General features: G+C 35.5%; 1 protein-coding gene across 1 annotated transcript in view; it reads left to right on the forward strand.

The window, feature by feature from the left end:
* Msrb3 (methionine sulfoxide reductase B3) overlaps nucleotides 1–16,902 on the forward strand; it is a 154,698-nt gene that overhangs the window by 65,097 nt on the left and 72,699 nt on the right. The window contains exon 5 of the mRNA XM_005397448.2: nucleotides 379–407. Within this exon, the coding sequence (XP_005397505.1) occupies nucleotides 379–407 (29 nt within the window). The remainder of the gene's footprint in view (nucleotides 1–378; nucleotides 408–16,902) is intronic.

Genomic DNA, 16,902 nt, shown 5'->3' on the forward strand with positions numbered 1-16,902 from the left:
TTAAATAATTGAAAATCTTTAATAATAAAGTAAAACAGCATAATTATAGATTTGGGGTTTTTAATTGCTTTATATACTGAAGTAATTTATAGAGGTTGGGTGCATTTAAAAAATTTATCCTCTTTTCTCTCAAAGATAAGCTTCAGAAGTTATTTTTTTCCATATGGGGCTGTCACTTACTGCTGTGTGCATATTTAGGGGACTAGGATAATGCATGTGTTTAAAATCGTTAAAATAAATATATATTTACACTTTAGAAAAAACATTTTACTTCATTACTGATGTACAGAAATCTGTAACTTTTAACACTTCTCCTTGAAATAACTTGTTATTTTATAAGCAACTTTTACATTGTAAAAATTCTTTTTCACTTTGCAGATCAGAAACCAAATTTGACTCCGGTTCAGGTATGTTTACACTGATAATGTTATTGTGAGTATGTTTTATTTGCATTATTCTCCAAGGAGTAATTTATCAGATCAACCATTTTGATTTTAAACACACTGGTTAGTTTCTTTTGCAAATGTGAGCCTTTCAGGAAGGCGGGACTATTGCGCACTCTGAGTCATAATTTGAGACTTCCACTTAGGGATTCTTCATAGTTCTGCAATAAGCATTAAATATTCTAGATCTGCACAGTTCAGGGATGGGGTTTGTACATTCTTACTGATCAAAATAGAATATTATTTTCTCCACGAACAAAGCATCTTGAATGATTTGAAGATTCCCTGGAAGTGCTTTGTGATCGAATGCAGGTGATGGATATATTTAATCCAGCAAGGTCTAACGAGTTTCAGCCAATAGAAATAAAAATTTGTCTGTGACTTAGTTTTTTGATGTTTTATTGGGTGCTGATGGAAAATTAAAATCACTTTAAGCCATTACTTTATATCTAGTAAGACAGAATTTATATCCGCACAAAGGCCTATCAACCTTGTTAGATGTTTTCTTCTCATTAAGCATGAATATCGCCATGTGGTTCTCAGGTTTGTCTTTATGTCACTTGCTGAGGTTTATGCACTTCAGAGTTTCTGATGATGCTTAAAATTAAAACACAACATGTGACTCCTGTTCCACCCTGACAAATTATGCCCTTTGATGGGCTGTTGATAAATAAAAATTGTCTTTTAATTCCAGGAGAAAATAATTTGCAGAAAAATAGATGGCTTTTTTGAGTATAAAAATAACATTCTTACCCTGGTATGAGTTCCACAATAATTTAACTTAAAAATGTTTTTGCTTCTTCTGTTCACAGAGGAGCCAAATGCTGTAACTTCTTTTCCATAGTATCGCTAAGGAGCTGACATGCTTTTCTTTATAAGCTTCATCTTTCTACTGTATAGCTTTATGAATTTCTCCAATTTGCTGAGACTCTTTAACTATGAGGTCTGTACATTTCAGTTAGCAAATTCACCTAACTTAGGAACTAAGATTCTAGAACTCCACCTATTTTGTATATTTTGGGGCTGCTGAATTACATATGCAAGTTATAGTATACAATAAACATTTGGCATAGAATATTGACCAAGTTGAGACTACTGGTGTGATGTCTTTGTCTTGTTTCAGTGATTTGCTGAAGGTGCCTCAAAGTAAAATGAAAGTCTTCTTCATTTTTCAGTGGTTACCATCTTTAAGAATACTAAGACATAAATGATCAAAATCAATGGAGCGTAAATTTTCATATGAAATGGCGTGTCTTCTTTCTCTCTGCCATTCAGTCACCAAGTATTTATGAAGAACTCACTTCATTATGATCTGATCTCCAAACATCAAACCAGCCACTGGTTTTAGGGTACAGGATCTGGAATATAGCTTTTAGAAAGGAAAAAGTCCAGTAGGCTAATGCTAAAGGTAAAATCTGGAAATAGTGCACTAAACTGAAATATTAGGCAGCTGTTGTCAAAGTCAGATAATTTATGTTAAATTTTCAAATCCAAATTAAAGTATGCTGCTAAATTCCTGCACCAGAGCTTAATATTTATTGTGGAAATAGTTATAACATCTGTACCAGCACACATCTTTTCCTCTTGTGACTCCTATTTTCTTCAAGTCCTTTTTAAAAAATGTCTGTCATGGGCAACATCTGCATGTCTTTAAAAACTACAAGTTTCTGTACGCTTAAAGCCTTATGGAGACTACTGATTAAAAGTTTATTTATTCTTTTAATTTTGAACTAAAATATGGAGCAAATTCATATGGTTTCAAATTAAGAAACAGGTATTTTTTCTTGTAACCCCTTTTAGCATAGTATTGAATGAGGAATCATGAGAAAGGAAGTGAGAAATGTATTCTTTGGCATTTTATATCATCAAAATTTTGGTTAGAAATAAGGTAGCATATTGGAACAATTAAATGTATAACTTTAATAGGTTCAGATTCTCTATGGTTCATCAAATGTAGAATGTAAACTAGTTCTGTTTAATGTTGTATGCAGCTGTGACAAAGTAAGATTTTTAACTGAAGGATGATACCAATCTTTTTTTTAAAAAGCTCTAAAAAAATAAATACTGTGGTCAATGGCTAGCCATTGGAAAGGATTTCAAAGACAAATTCACACATACACCTTGTAATATATACGTTATGTATGTATACATATATAAAGGTAAAGAGAATACATGTATTTGTATATGTATATTTGTATGTAAGTATTTTTTCAAGGAAATGACCCATTTTATGCAGAGTTTACTGTACATATAGTTTCTGTAAATGACTTTCAGGCTATAAAGTGAAATTCAGGAAGAAAGAAATATTTTCATTGCTACTACATGGTAAAAAAACACTTCAGTTGTTGAATGTATACCAAATGGTCAACCTAGAGATTAATACAAATATTTTAATCAGAATTTTATAAATTATTTTCAAAAAGCAATTCCATACATAACTTGCTTGGTCTTTTTGTTTTGTTTTGTTTGTTTGTTTTGGAGACAGGGTCTTGCTATGTAGTTCAAACTGATCTTGAACTCACAGTGATCTTCCTGCCTCAGGCTCCTGTGTGCTGGGATTATAGGCACGACCATGCCTGGCTTCCTCCTGGTTTTTTTAAAGTTAAAATTTTTATAATGAAAAATTTCAGTCATATTTAGAGGTACAGCATAGTATTTTGAGCACTCAACATAACTATTATCTAAAATGTACTGATTTTAATTCTTTGCTATATTTATTTCACCCGTATTTTTGTTTGAAACATTTTGAAGTAAACTATATACATTTATGTGATTTTTAAAACCTGAAAATCTTGTCTTGACTGATTGAAATAGGTCATTTTTCATCTATCTTAAAAATTTGGGCCACATACAAATTATGGAAAAGATTGTGGTATCTCCGTGTCCACATTCAGTTAAAGGGACTTAGAAATTCTGCTTATGGAGAATTGTGTGGTAAAGAAATCCTTCAATCATAATTAATTCTCACCTGAAAACCCCAGGAATGGTCTATCCTCACAATTAATTGGGTTGGAATTTTAGCTGCCATTTAGGTATGGTCTCTGTGTATGGATTTATATAATGATTAAAAAGCTTTTCTGTTGCTTTCTAACTCGACTTGCTTTGCCAGTTGGGTAGAGCGAGCCTACCTTCTCTCTAAAGGTGCTTTAAGCTTTCCATTTTAACGCTGCTTCCTAGTTGATGTAGTAATAATGTTGCTTGCTTAGGATCATGTGGAGTTGGTGATTTCGCTAATAGAGTAAAACAGACTTCCTTTTATGTTCAGAAGTAGCAAGTAGCTGTGCTCTTCTCCCCACCTCCCAAGAAGGGAAGTTAGTGGATGCTGGAGGAAGCAGAACACTGAGTTTAATGTAGTGATTAAACATGAAAGCCATATATCAAATCTCAGGAGAAACATACTTTTGAAAGAAGCAGAGAACTGTGGAGCATATTGCCTGATAGGCTATATAAACAGAACCCCGGAGGTCAGTGTGTGGATGCAAACCAATTAAATAAAGAACTTACTGGCTTTGCTTTCTGTCATCTCGATGGGGAGGATCACAAGTTAACATGCACCGGGTTGAAGTATAAACTTTGCTGGAGTAAGCTGGGCACCTTTGAAAACTCCATTAACTCTTTCAATTCATTACCAGGATTTTTTTTTTTTTTTAAAATCAAAGTGCCTAGGAAGTTAAAAATTTAAATTGAAAATATATGGCCTTCCTGCACATACCCTTCAGGGGAGGTGCTAGTAATGAGCTGAGAGGAAGGACAAAGTAGAGAATGAGCCGCTGAGAAGACCCAGAGTGGCCTGTGCAGTCAGATTTCAAGAATGGGCATGTCTTTCAAAAGCAGACCATTTGGAAAGGCAGGATAACTGGCAAAAGATGTTTTACTCTTCTTCAGAATTCTGGGTATACAGCAAAGGTGTTAGGATTTACTGATCACTAATACATCAGGATACTATTATTTCTGCTCTGATCTAAATAAGAAGAACTTAATACTAGAAAGTTAATAACTATATGTCAAGGACTGCTTGTAGGCTAATTCTGTAATTTTAACCATTTCAGGTAATGTTTGGGTGAGAAAATAAGTTAAAAGGTATAGTTTCGTGGTCCATAAAGATTCAAAACAAAAAAAATTTTTTTTCTATCCAGTGATGTTGGCTGAGAAAATGAATAAGCTTATGTTTAGTGCTTGTTGATACTGGGCTGCCTGGAATAGCTGTGCTGAGGAAATGGGCTTATAGAACACAGCCACTCAGAGGTATAAGATTTCATGAAAGCAGGCTACGGAGGATTAAGAACCCTAATGAGCATGGGTCCGGGTGGAGTGTTGAGGTGGGAGCTCGCTATTAAATAAAGCCCAAGAGTGGAGAAGGTTAGGAGATCCTAACAGACCCGATAATAAAAGGCACAACAGAATATAATTATCCTGACAGGGAAAACCTTCAAGGAACAAAAAGCAGCTAGTGTCGCTGTTAGGATCTGTGTTTAAAAAGGAATCTACACGCCAGGCTAAGGAAATCAAAGAATACGATCAGTCAGCACAGAAGGTCAGTGAGAAATAGCGTGGCTTGTTATGGTCCTCAGTAACCGGGAGGGAAAGGAGGAACTTGAACGTACGAGACCTAGAGTTTTAAAAACTGGGCCAAACTGTCGCATTTGTTAATACGTTTTCAAAAGTCTTCTAAGGAAGCACTAATAAGGAACATATTTTCAGTTCTTAAGTGTGACAATAAAATTTAGTTTGGTCATTTTAACTTTGTTATCTTTAAAGTTCTCGTAAAAATGAAGAACAAATAAAATATTGATCTGTCTAAGAATATTGAAATGTACATTTGGGCATCATTCAATAGTAAAAATGAGGAAAATACACGAATAAGGAGTATTCATCTATGAATTCATCCAACATATATTACTGAGCGTTCTGTATGCCAAATGCTGAGGTTATAGCTGTGAAAATGGTGGATACAATTCCTCCTCTTATGGAATCTTACACTACTTGGTCCATTATATAAATTCACATGGATTTCTTTCTATGTTTAACTGAGAAGGCCTAAGAAGGCTGAACTTAGATGCAGATGGTGAGTTAAAGGGCTCTTGGTGCTGGAACATGAGCTGATATATTTTACATTCAGACTTTACCTTTCTTTATGCAAATGTTATCACGTCGTTTTCCACTTTTGAGTCTATAAGAAAATAGTGCAATAATGCTGATAGTCAGTATGTAGCTTTTCTATGGCTTTCAGTAAGACCTGCCATTTTGCACTTGATTATCATTAAGAGAGATTAATTCAGAAGGGAACAGTGGCAAATATTTGTGAATGTTACTCTCTCCTTTGCATTTTATTTATTTATTTAATTGGAGTCTAGTCAAGCTTGGCCTGGAAAAATCAAGCGAGTTTCTCCATAACAACCTGATTGATTGTATAGAAGCAAGGAAAGGGCACTCAGCCATTCATCTTTTTTTTTTTTGTAGTATGCTAATGTAGACCTAAGTGAAAGCTCTTTCTGCTTCTAATACTTTTTAATTTTCTTTTTATACAAGAACTTGCTATATGGTCCTGGCCAGCTCTGAACTCGCTGTGTATCCCAGGTTGTCTGTTTTTCCTGAGTGCTTAGAGTACAGGTGTACCACTACTGCACATATTTGAATTTTGTATTTTCTTTTCTTTCTTATTTAAAATTAAAACATTTCAAACTATGAATTTCCTTCATAGTTTTCCTGAAGCTTTTGTTGACTCCCAGAAGTTTTTATATTGTGCTTTAAGTAGTTGCAGTTTTGATTTTCTTTTGGACACAGTAATTTAGGAGTGTTTTTATATTTCCACGTTTTCTCCTTTTTGCTTTTGTTAATATTTCTCAGTTTATTTGCTGAGTAGTCAAAGAATGTGGCTTTACTATTTTTTAGTGAAACTAAAGGAAGTACTTATTAAAAGAATTTTGGATTCATATGTTTTTAATTTTTGTGATTATTCTCTAGAATATTTGAAAACTTTTTGTAATGTAAAGGATTTAATGCAAATTCATTATTAAGTAAATGTCATTCATGATGATATATCTTTTATATAATTATTTGTTGGGTTTCTGTTTTATATGACAAGGAGTTTGGAAGAAAACAGTCTCTATATATACCTTTTTTTTTTTTTGAGGCAGGGTCTCACTATGTAGCCCAGGCTGACCCAAAACTCATGGAAATACTCCTGCCTCAGCCTCTGAGTGCTGGGATTACAACTGTGCCTGGCTCAAATATTTTGTAACCTGATTTCTGCCTCTTTAAATATCACCACCTCTGTCTTGCCAGCTCTGTACGCCCCATGCTTTCTGGAGCTTGTGTGGATGATACACTGAATGATCTTATGGAGAACAACATTATTCCAGATCAGCGTTCATGTTCTAAGTAGGAAACTTACATTATTGCAAGTTCATATGTGAAACAAGAAGATCATTTACCCCCTGTGAATACCAGTGTTCCCCACTTCCCTCACGTTCCTCTCTCTACCACTTTATAAAGAAAGAGCCATTCATCTAAAAATATCTTCACTGAATTTTATGTAATAGGAAATGAACTTCTATTACGAAAGGCCACGGATAGTTTGCTTTTATTTTGTGGCAGCTAGTCCCGTGCCTAGGGATACTCTGTGGTAAATCATTTGCCTTTAGTTATTATGTCGTGGCAAATGTGACCGGATATGTGTTGGATACATGACTGAATGACAGGTTGGGGATTACATTATCCAGTTTAGAGATGGTACTATGTTCTATATAATCGTCAAATCTATCTGTTATTTGTTGTCGCAGTAATGCCGTGTAATGGGCCACCTTGAAAAGCAGTGACTTAAGACAACAGCCATTTGTTCATGCTCATATGTCTGTGGGTTGATTGGGTATTGGCTGGCATACAGATGGGGGTCAGATCTGTCTCACGGGTCTTGTCATTGATGATATAAGACCAGAGGATACACTGAACTAGGTAAACACATTACAAGCCTCTGTTTTCACCAGGTTTGCTAATACTTCAGTGGTTACGCAAGTCATGTACAGAAGTTTAAAGCCCTGGGAAAGAACTCTTTGTTCTTCGTAGTGATCGTGCAAGTTTAGGTATTCTTTCCTCTGCTGAGAGCAGCTGAATTACATGTTGGAGGGTGTGGACACGTGAAAGGAGAAGAGTAGGAATTAATAATTGAAGCTACTGCGTTAGAACATTACACACCAAGTCAGTTAAATTTAGTAAAAATATCCCTGGAGTTAGAGTGACTGTGTTCTTGAAGTGGACCCCCTGCTTTCTTTAAAAATTAATTTTTGAGAACCTAACTTCAGTTGTGGCATTACTGATATATAATGTTGGAAATACTCACAAAATGCTTTATTATTGAAAAATTACCAACTTTTATGTGAGATACAGAGTCATTCTTAATAATGAAGGAACTGGAGATGTTAAAAGGTTCAGGATTTACTTAAGACCACACCCGTGTTTGTAGATGACAGTAGTGGGGGCTGAGTAGTATAAATTGGGGTTTAGACGTTGGTCCATGTTTGGCTACCATGGATGTAGTTGTCTTTGATGAGCAGTCCTAATACTCTCCAAAATATTGTTGCAGATTTCTGGTGTATTTAAAGTATGTTAGAGACCTAAATTTAGACATAACTCTGTAGGTAATAATACCGATAGTAATTTTTAACAGGATTTTATGGTTACTAAGTGTTTAATATTTACTCACCTATTTGGTCTGTATGGACCATGCATTATTATTCCCATTGTATAAATGAGCAGACTAAGGCATAAGCAGTTTGGATATTTAGGCCAAGGTCACATAGCTAGTGACAGGCCCAGTGTTGATGTTAACCAGTTCTATTCCAGAGCTTGTGGTATTAACCACTTATGTATTAAAAAAAAACCAGAATGTGAATTGATGCAACAAAAACAATATTTTGTACATTTTTACCCGTATGCCCTACTTTCTCATATTTGTCCACATAGACATGTATGATGTTAGATATTTTCTACCTCAGAAAATAGAGTTACTTCTATTTGGTAGGCTGTTGAGAAACCCATTTTGAAGATGATATAAAATTTTAATTTCTATGTGCATATTATCCCTCCCCAATGTTAAATTCACTGTTCAGAAAGATATTTATGCAGGGGTTGTTGTAAACAAATGCCTGAGGAGTGAGACAACATGGCTGAATAGAGGAGGAGCCTCATTCAGAACTGCTGGGAGAAATTCAACTAAAACACGGATAACTGGAAGAAAGGAGAGGGACATACACCTGAAACTAAAATCAGTCTGACATAAGAGACTAAGAGATCAAGCAAAACATAGACAGAGGGCTTAGTAAAATGGCCACGCCTGCCCCCCATGGCTGCTGGTGGGTTGCTTCATTAGGATGACTGCCCACCATACTTAGAATCGTAAAAGAAAAAGAAGAAGAAAAGGATACACTAAAATAATGTGGCTAAGTCAATCCATACAGGATAAATGTGGGATCTAATGTCCCCTGCCTCTTGTGCCTTCCTCCAAACAAGACACTACAGTCTAGCTGTAAATTCTGCCAACATGATTGGTTCCCTCCCTGATTATTGGCCTGTTTTCCTGTTTTTCTTTCCTTTTCCTTCTCTTTTTTCTTTTCTTCACATTCTTTTTATGCATCAGAGTGCTAAATGGAACCACAAGGGACAAAAGTAAAGAATATGGGGATATGTAGTAAATGGAACAGCTAACCCCTCCCCCGTGACCTGTGGTTAGAGAGGTGCAGGGAATTAAACAGCTCTGCACCTCAAGACTGTGCAACCCCAGGCTGTCCCCACACTGCAGGGAGCCAGAGCAGAAGGGCAACCCACAGCAACCCTCCATCTCACCCGAGAAAGTTACAGACTACAGCAGAGGTGGGTGATGGTGGTACTGGAACTTGTAAAGCAACAGATGGGAAGTTAGCACCCCACCTTGGGAAAGGAATAAGAATTAGGATTGAGGAGCCTTGGACTGCAACAGCAGGGAAGAGAACCAGACCATTTCACAGCATCCCACCCCACCGTGCAACAAATGACCTGAGAGGAGAGACTTACCAGTGGAAGAAGAACACAGAAGGATGAGCAAGGACCAGGAGGAGCCAAAAGTGTATGGGACTGGGGAAAGCCCCTTATCTTTGTCTGAAAACAGTGTAGCATCTAGGAGAGAGATGCCACCAAGAAAATAGGGAAAAGAGTGGAAGGCCACTAAGGGACATACAAAAAGTACTGGCTGAACACTCTGGCCCCAAACCCCCACATCTGGAGGCCAACATCAGCCTCAAATTGAGCACAAACTATTGCAGGCATGGCAGTGTTATACAGTAGTTGTGGACTCTGGGTGGACACCAGAGGAATTTTGTTTTTTTATTGTATTTTTCTTCTTTATTTTGCTGGTTTGTGGTTTGTGGTTTTTCCCCATTCCTTTTCCTTTTATTTTTTATTTTATCTTTTACCTATATTTTTGTTCTTTTTTTTTTTTTTTTTTTCCCTCCAGTACTGGGAATCAAACTCACAACCTTGCACTTGCCAGGCAGGCACTGTACCACTGAGCTAAGTCCCCAGCCCCTATATTTTTGTTCTAATCTATTTGTCTTCTTTCCCCCCTTTCCCCAATTTACTGCACTATACTTGATCATATTTTCATATAGGTGAACGATCTGTCTAATTTTTCTGATTATTTTCAATAATCCCTTGCTTACCCCTTCTCTCTTTCACTTCTGCCCTATTCTCTAGTTTCCCAAAGCTTACGTTATCATCCTTTGCCTTCAGCATGGCTTCTACTTTATTTCTTTCCAGTTATCTCTATTTTATCCACTATCCTTAAATTTCCCCACCACAGGGGAAGACCACTCTACCACAACAGGGTAAAACCACTTTCCATACAAGCTCCCAGTTTATGATTGGTTCTGTTATATAACTGTACAGTTTGCTTCTATGATCAAAGGTACAAAATTAGTAGTTACCACAGTTTGTCAGTTTCCAAATTGTGCTTGATGCTGTGGTTAGTGCTAATTATACTGCTTTAGCTAGGATGTCATATCTGTTTTAATCAGTTGTTCTCACTTCTGTAACAACAGAAGTGAGAGGGAAATCTTGGGGAAATAACCTCACCACGCCCCAGCACCAAAGGACTAGAGACTGAACCAAACAGATACAAACATCTCATTCTTAATTAATTGGAAAGATACAAATGAAGAATCTCCTACATACTATCCCAAGAACCTTGGGATAGACGCAAACCAAGAACCTTCTACACATTGAAGACATCCCTGAAGAACAAACCTTGCCTAGAGAGGCCTTGATACTAGTAGTAAAGCTATCTACTACAAAAACTCACAAGGATCAACACAGAAAACAAAACAAAAACTTTTGAAATAGAAAATGACAAGATGCAAGAAGCAAAATGCAGCCTCACACCTCCAGCTGAACCAGAACAAGTCCAGGAGGCAATGAGACAGAGGCAAATGGAAGATGCACACCTGACATTTCGAAATGATAGCAACTGAAGTAAAGAAACAGACAGACGAGGCTAGCGAGGAAATCAGATGAAAACTAATCTCTCAGATAAAAAAAGAAATGTAAACCTTCATAAAGGAATTGCTCAGCAAATCTAGAGAAGAGATAGATTTTAAAAATATAATGATAAGAATAGAATGGAAACCATGAATTATCAATATAGGAAAGAACTATAATTCATGACACAGATTTAAACAGACATCCAGAAAACTAAAAATTCCACTGAAAGCTGGCAAAACCACTTAAACAAAACTGAAGACAGACTTTCAGACCTTGATGATAGGATCACAGGTAGTGATCATGAAAGGAAAGATCTGTTGAAAATAACAAAAGATCAGGAAATAACAATTCAATAGCTGCAAGACACACAAAGAAAAATTATATAAGAATAATTGGTGTCAATGAAAAAGCAGGAGTTAATACAAATGACATAAACAAAAACTATTTACAGAAGTAATAGCAGAAAATTTCCCAAGCATGGAGAAATATTCTGACATACAGATGAATGAGGAATATAGAACTCCAAATATCCATGACCAGAATACATCCAGACATATAATAATTAAGATGCCAGAATTCACCACAAATCAGAATATTGAAAGCTGTTGAAGAAACGAAATAGGTCACCTATAAAGGAAAGCCCATCAGAATCATGGCAGACTTCTCAACACAAACCCTTGAGTCAAGAAAAGCTCAGAGTGAAGTATTTCAAGTCCTGAAAGAAAACAACTTCCAACCCAGATTGATGTACCCTGAAAAACTATGTTCAAAATTAATGGAGAAATAAGATACTTCCATGACAAAGAACAATTGAAGAAATTCATGACCACCAACACTACAAAGGGTACGGAAAGACACGCTAGATAGAGATAAAAATGACCACAATTTCAAGAACAACAACAATAAGAAAGCACCAAGAAGGGCAAGCAATTAAACAGAGAGGAAAAGTAGGGAATCAACAGCAGGAAAATAACATGACAAAGATAAGTCAATACATATCAGTTATAACCATCAATGTAAATGGCCTCAATTCACTAATCAAAAGAAACAGACTGGCAGAATGGATCAGGAAACAAGACCCAACAATATGTTGCATACAAGAAACACATTTAATTCAGAAAGAAATTCATAGACTAAAAGTCAAAAGATGGAAAACAACCTTCCATGGAAAAGGAGCCCAGGAAAAAGCAGGGGTAGCTATTGTGTTTGCAGACAATGTGAAACTCAAACCAAGAATGATCAAAAGAGATAAAGAAGGTCACTACACACTGTTAGGGGAAAACTTTGAGAGGAGGAGATAACAATAATAAATATGTATGTACCAAATATGGGGGTACCCAACTATATGAGACAAATATTAATAGACGTGAAAAATCAAATGAGCAGTAACACAACTGTAATAGGGGACCTTAAAACCCTATTGTCATAAATAGATCAACCAGACAAGAAATCAGCAAAGAAATATCAAAACTGAAGCAAATCTGTCAAAAATGGGCTTAGTAGATATCTACAGATTATTCCACCCAGTAACATCAGAATACACATTCTTCTCAGCTGTACATGGGATGTTCTCTAAAAGAGACCATATACTAGCTCATAGAACATGCTTAAATAAACACAAAAGAATTGCAATTATCCCATGTATATTATTTGACCATAGTGCAATGAAATTGGAAATTAATGGCAAAAGAAATCACAAAAAATCCATAAACACATGGAAATTAAATAACACACTCCTGAATAACCAATGGGTCACAGATGAAATTAAAGAAGAAATTAAACAATATCTACAACTAGACGAGAATGAAAATACAACATACTGGAACTTATGGGACAAAATGAAAGCATTCTTAAGAGGAAAATTTATATGGTAAATGCTCATATCAGGAAAACAGATCAAGCACATTTAAATAAACAACCTAATGTTGTACCTCAAACTTGTACAAAAAGAACAGTAAGAGTGCAAAGCCCATACAAGGGAGGAAATTATAAAGATCAGAGCAGAAATTAACACAATAGAGACTAAGAGAATGATATAAAGAATAAATGAATCGAGGAGTTGGTTCTGTGGAAGAATAAATAAAATTGAAAAACCCTTAGCCAATCTTATAAAAAAAAGGAATGAAAACACTCAAATTTGTGCAATGAGGAATGAAATGGATGAAATCACTACAGATCCTGTGGAAATGCAAAAGATCATCAACACCTACTTCAAAAATCTTCACTCTCACAGGATGAAAAACCCAGAAGAAATAGACAGATTCCTCTATATGCATGAATTACTAAAGCTGAATCAAGAAGTTATAAAAATTTTGAATAACCCAATATCAGTGAATTAAGTTGAAAATATAATTAAAATCTTAAACAAAGAAAAGCCCAGGTGTTAATCAATCCACTGCTGAATTCTACAAGAAATTTAGAGAAGATTTAATGCCCATACTCCTCAAACTCATTAATGAAATTGAAAGGGAAGCAGTACCCCCTAACTCATTCCTGGAGGCGAGTATTACCCTGATACCCAAGTCAGAAAAAGACCCAGCCAAAACAGAGAACTACAGGGCACTCTCCCTAATGAACATAGATGCAAAAATATGCAATAAGATACTAGCAAACAGAATGCAGGAAATCATCAAGAACATTGTATACCATGACCAAATGAGATTCATCCCAGGAATGCAGGAATGGTTCAACATATACAAATCAATAAATGTAACATACCACATCAACAGAGCCAAAGACAAAAATCACATGATCATCTCAATAGATGCAGAAAAGCTTTTGACAAAGTCCAACACTCATTCATGATAAAAACCCTACAGAAAATCAGAATAGATGGTCTTTATTTCAATCTGATGAAAGCCACCTATGACAAACCAAGAGCAAACATCATACTAACTGGACAAAAATTGAAAGTTTTCACTCTAAAATCAGGAACAAGATAAAGATGTCCACTATCATCACTCCTATTCAATATAGTTCTGAAAATACTAGCCAGAGCAATTAGAAAAGAGAGAAATAAAAGGAATAAGGATAGGAAAGGAAGAAGTTAAATTATCATTATTCGTGGATGACGTGATACTCTACATAGAAAACTCTGAAAACTCCATCCAAAGACTTCTAGATTTAATAACCAAATTCAGTAGTATAGCTGGATACAAAGTCAACACTCAAAACCCAATAACATTCCTGTACACAAACAACAAACTCACTAAGAGAGAAGCTTGTTAAACAGTACCTTTCACAATGTCATCCAAAAAATTAAATACCTAGAAATCAATTTAACAAAGAAAGAAAAAGACCTCTACATTGATAACTACAGTACTCTGAAAAAGGAGATCAAAGAGGATATCAGAAAATGGAAAGATATCTGTTGCTTTGGATAGGAAGAACCAATATCGTGAAAATGCCCATACTCCCAAAAGTGTTATATAGACCTAGTGTAATTCTGATCTTGATTCCAACAGGATATCACACCAAATAAGAAAAAACAATCCTCAAATTCATCTGAATCCATAAGAGACCTGAAATTGCAAAGGCAGTCCTGGGCAACAAATAAAGGCAGGAGGCATCTCATTACCTGACTTGAAATTATACTACAAGGCTACTGTGATAAAATCAACATGGTACTGGCAAAAAACAACAACAACAACAACAACAACAACAACAAAAAACCCAACCAGACCTGAGGACCAGTGGAACAGATTAGAAGATGCAGACACAAATACAAACACACTCAGCCACCCTATCTTTGACATAGGTGCCAAGTATATTCACTGGAAGATAGGTAGTCTTCTTTAATAAATGGTGCTGGAAAAACTGTCTCTTTACATGCCAAAGACTAAAACTAGACCTATGTCTATCACCATGCACTAAACTAAAGTAAAAATGGATCAAAGACCTAAATATTAAAATAGAAACACTAAATCTACTGGAATGGAAAGTAGGTAGAAATCTTAAAGATATAGATGTAGGCAGAGAGTTCATGAACAAAATCCAAACTGCATGGGGAATACTTCAAAGAATCAACAACTGGGATCTCATCATATTAAAAATCTTTTGCACAGCAAAAGAAATCACCTACAAAGTGAATTAACAACCACTGGAGTGGGGAAAATTTTAGCCAATTGTCCTTCAGACAAAGGACTTCTACCTAGAACATATAAAGAACTGAACATAACTAGGCCCCAGTCTTCAAAGAACCAATAAAAAAATGGGCATTTGAGATGAATACACACTTCTCAGAGGAAGAAATACAAATGGCTAATAAATATATGAAAAAATGTTCAACTTCACTGGTCCCTGAAGAGATGCAAATTAATTCAATACTGAGATTCCATCTCACCCCAGAAAAAATGGCTATCATCAAGAAATCAACCAATAACAAATGCTGAAGGGGCTCTTGGGAAAAACGAACCCTTCTTCTCTGCTTGTGGGAGTGTAGACTGGTGCAACCACTACAGAAGTCAGGGTGGAGATTCCTCAAAAATCTAGGGTTAGAGGTCCCATTCCATTGAGCTCTTGCCCTTCTGGATATCTTCCCCCCCAAATTAAAAACCTCATACCACAACAATATGTGTGCACCCATGTTTATTGCAGCACAATTTGTAAATCTTGGAAGCAGTTCAAACACCCATCAATGAAGGAATGGATAAAAAAGATATTTTTATATAATGGACTACTACTTAGCCACAAAGAAGGATGAAATTGAGACTTTTATAGGTAAATGGATGCAGTTTGAGACCATACTCAGAAGTGAAGTAACTCCGAGTCACATGTGTAAACACCATATTGTCTCCTTGGTATGTTAAACTGAAAGAGTAAATAAGTTCTAAAATGTACAGTAGATACTGTGAAATGGGAAGGAATTGTTCAAAAGGAAAAAGGAGCTAGGATGGGTGAAGGGAGAAAGGACATTAGGGAAAAGGGAAAAAATTCAAGTCAGTTATAGTATTAGTGTCTCTTAGTTCATTAAAATGAAAGGTTTGTGCTAATATCTATTAGAGAAACTTTTATGCCAATATCTTGTATTCTGAGCAACTACTTTAAAGGTAACAGCATGTAATGTATTAACTATTGTTATTCTCCTATTATTTTGTTATGAAATTTTGTTTTCCCTTTTTTCCATAAAGTAAAAAAAATGACTGTGGAAAGATTAACTGGTTCTGAAGAATCAATTATCTTTCATACTTTGGACTCATTTTTAACATAGCTTAAACTTAATATATTCAATCACTACAGTCCCCAACTATAACTATTAATTTGTTAGCAAATGAAAGTACCTACCTATCTTATTTTGGTAGACATTCATCCCGTGGAAGAGCTGGTGGCTGTGATCACTTTCTTTAGGAAACAGCTACATGGATTTGGCCAGTCGTGTTAATTGACATATCTTGTCCAATCCTTGGTAGATGTAGAAGTAAGTTACATCTAGCTATGTACAATACTTAGAAAATTTTCTGTAACAGATTATTTGGTTGTAGGCTTAATAATTTCAACATCTTGCTCTTGTGCAAAAATATTTTAAGGAAAACATACAAATGTAAGCAAGACATACGTTATTGGCTGATAATATTAAAACAATCTCTTAAAATAGCCTTGAATGACAAATACTTTCCAATTCTTTTTAAGTCTTCACATTCTTTTCAGATTTTTCTTTGTATTATAGAACTATGCTATAGAAGACATTTTGTAAGAGGTCCTTTTGATTTTTTCACTGATTTCCCAGAATAAGAGTTAAATATGAACAAATTTAGACTATCTGCTTGATTATCCCCAGTCTTAGTGATTTTTCAATAACGTATTTCAGGATTATATATATATTTTTAAGTCTTCTTTTATCCCCTGCTCTTTTCCTCCTTCCTTAACCCTCCAACTCCTGGTCCCCTTCCTGGTGATCCCATTGGTCCTCTTCTGAGTCTCTATTTTCATCATTTTTTCCCCTTCAGTTTTT

This window comes from Chinchilla lanigera, unplaced genomic scaffold, assembly GCF_000276665.1.
Source record: "Chinchilla lanigera isolate Chin_1 unplaced genomic scaffold, ChiLan1.0 scaffold00057, whole genome shotgun sequence".
NCBI lineage: Eukaryota > Metazoa > Chordata > Mammalia > Rodentia > Chinchillidae > Chinchilla > Chinchilla lanigera.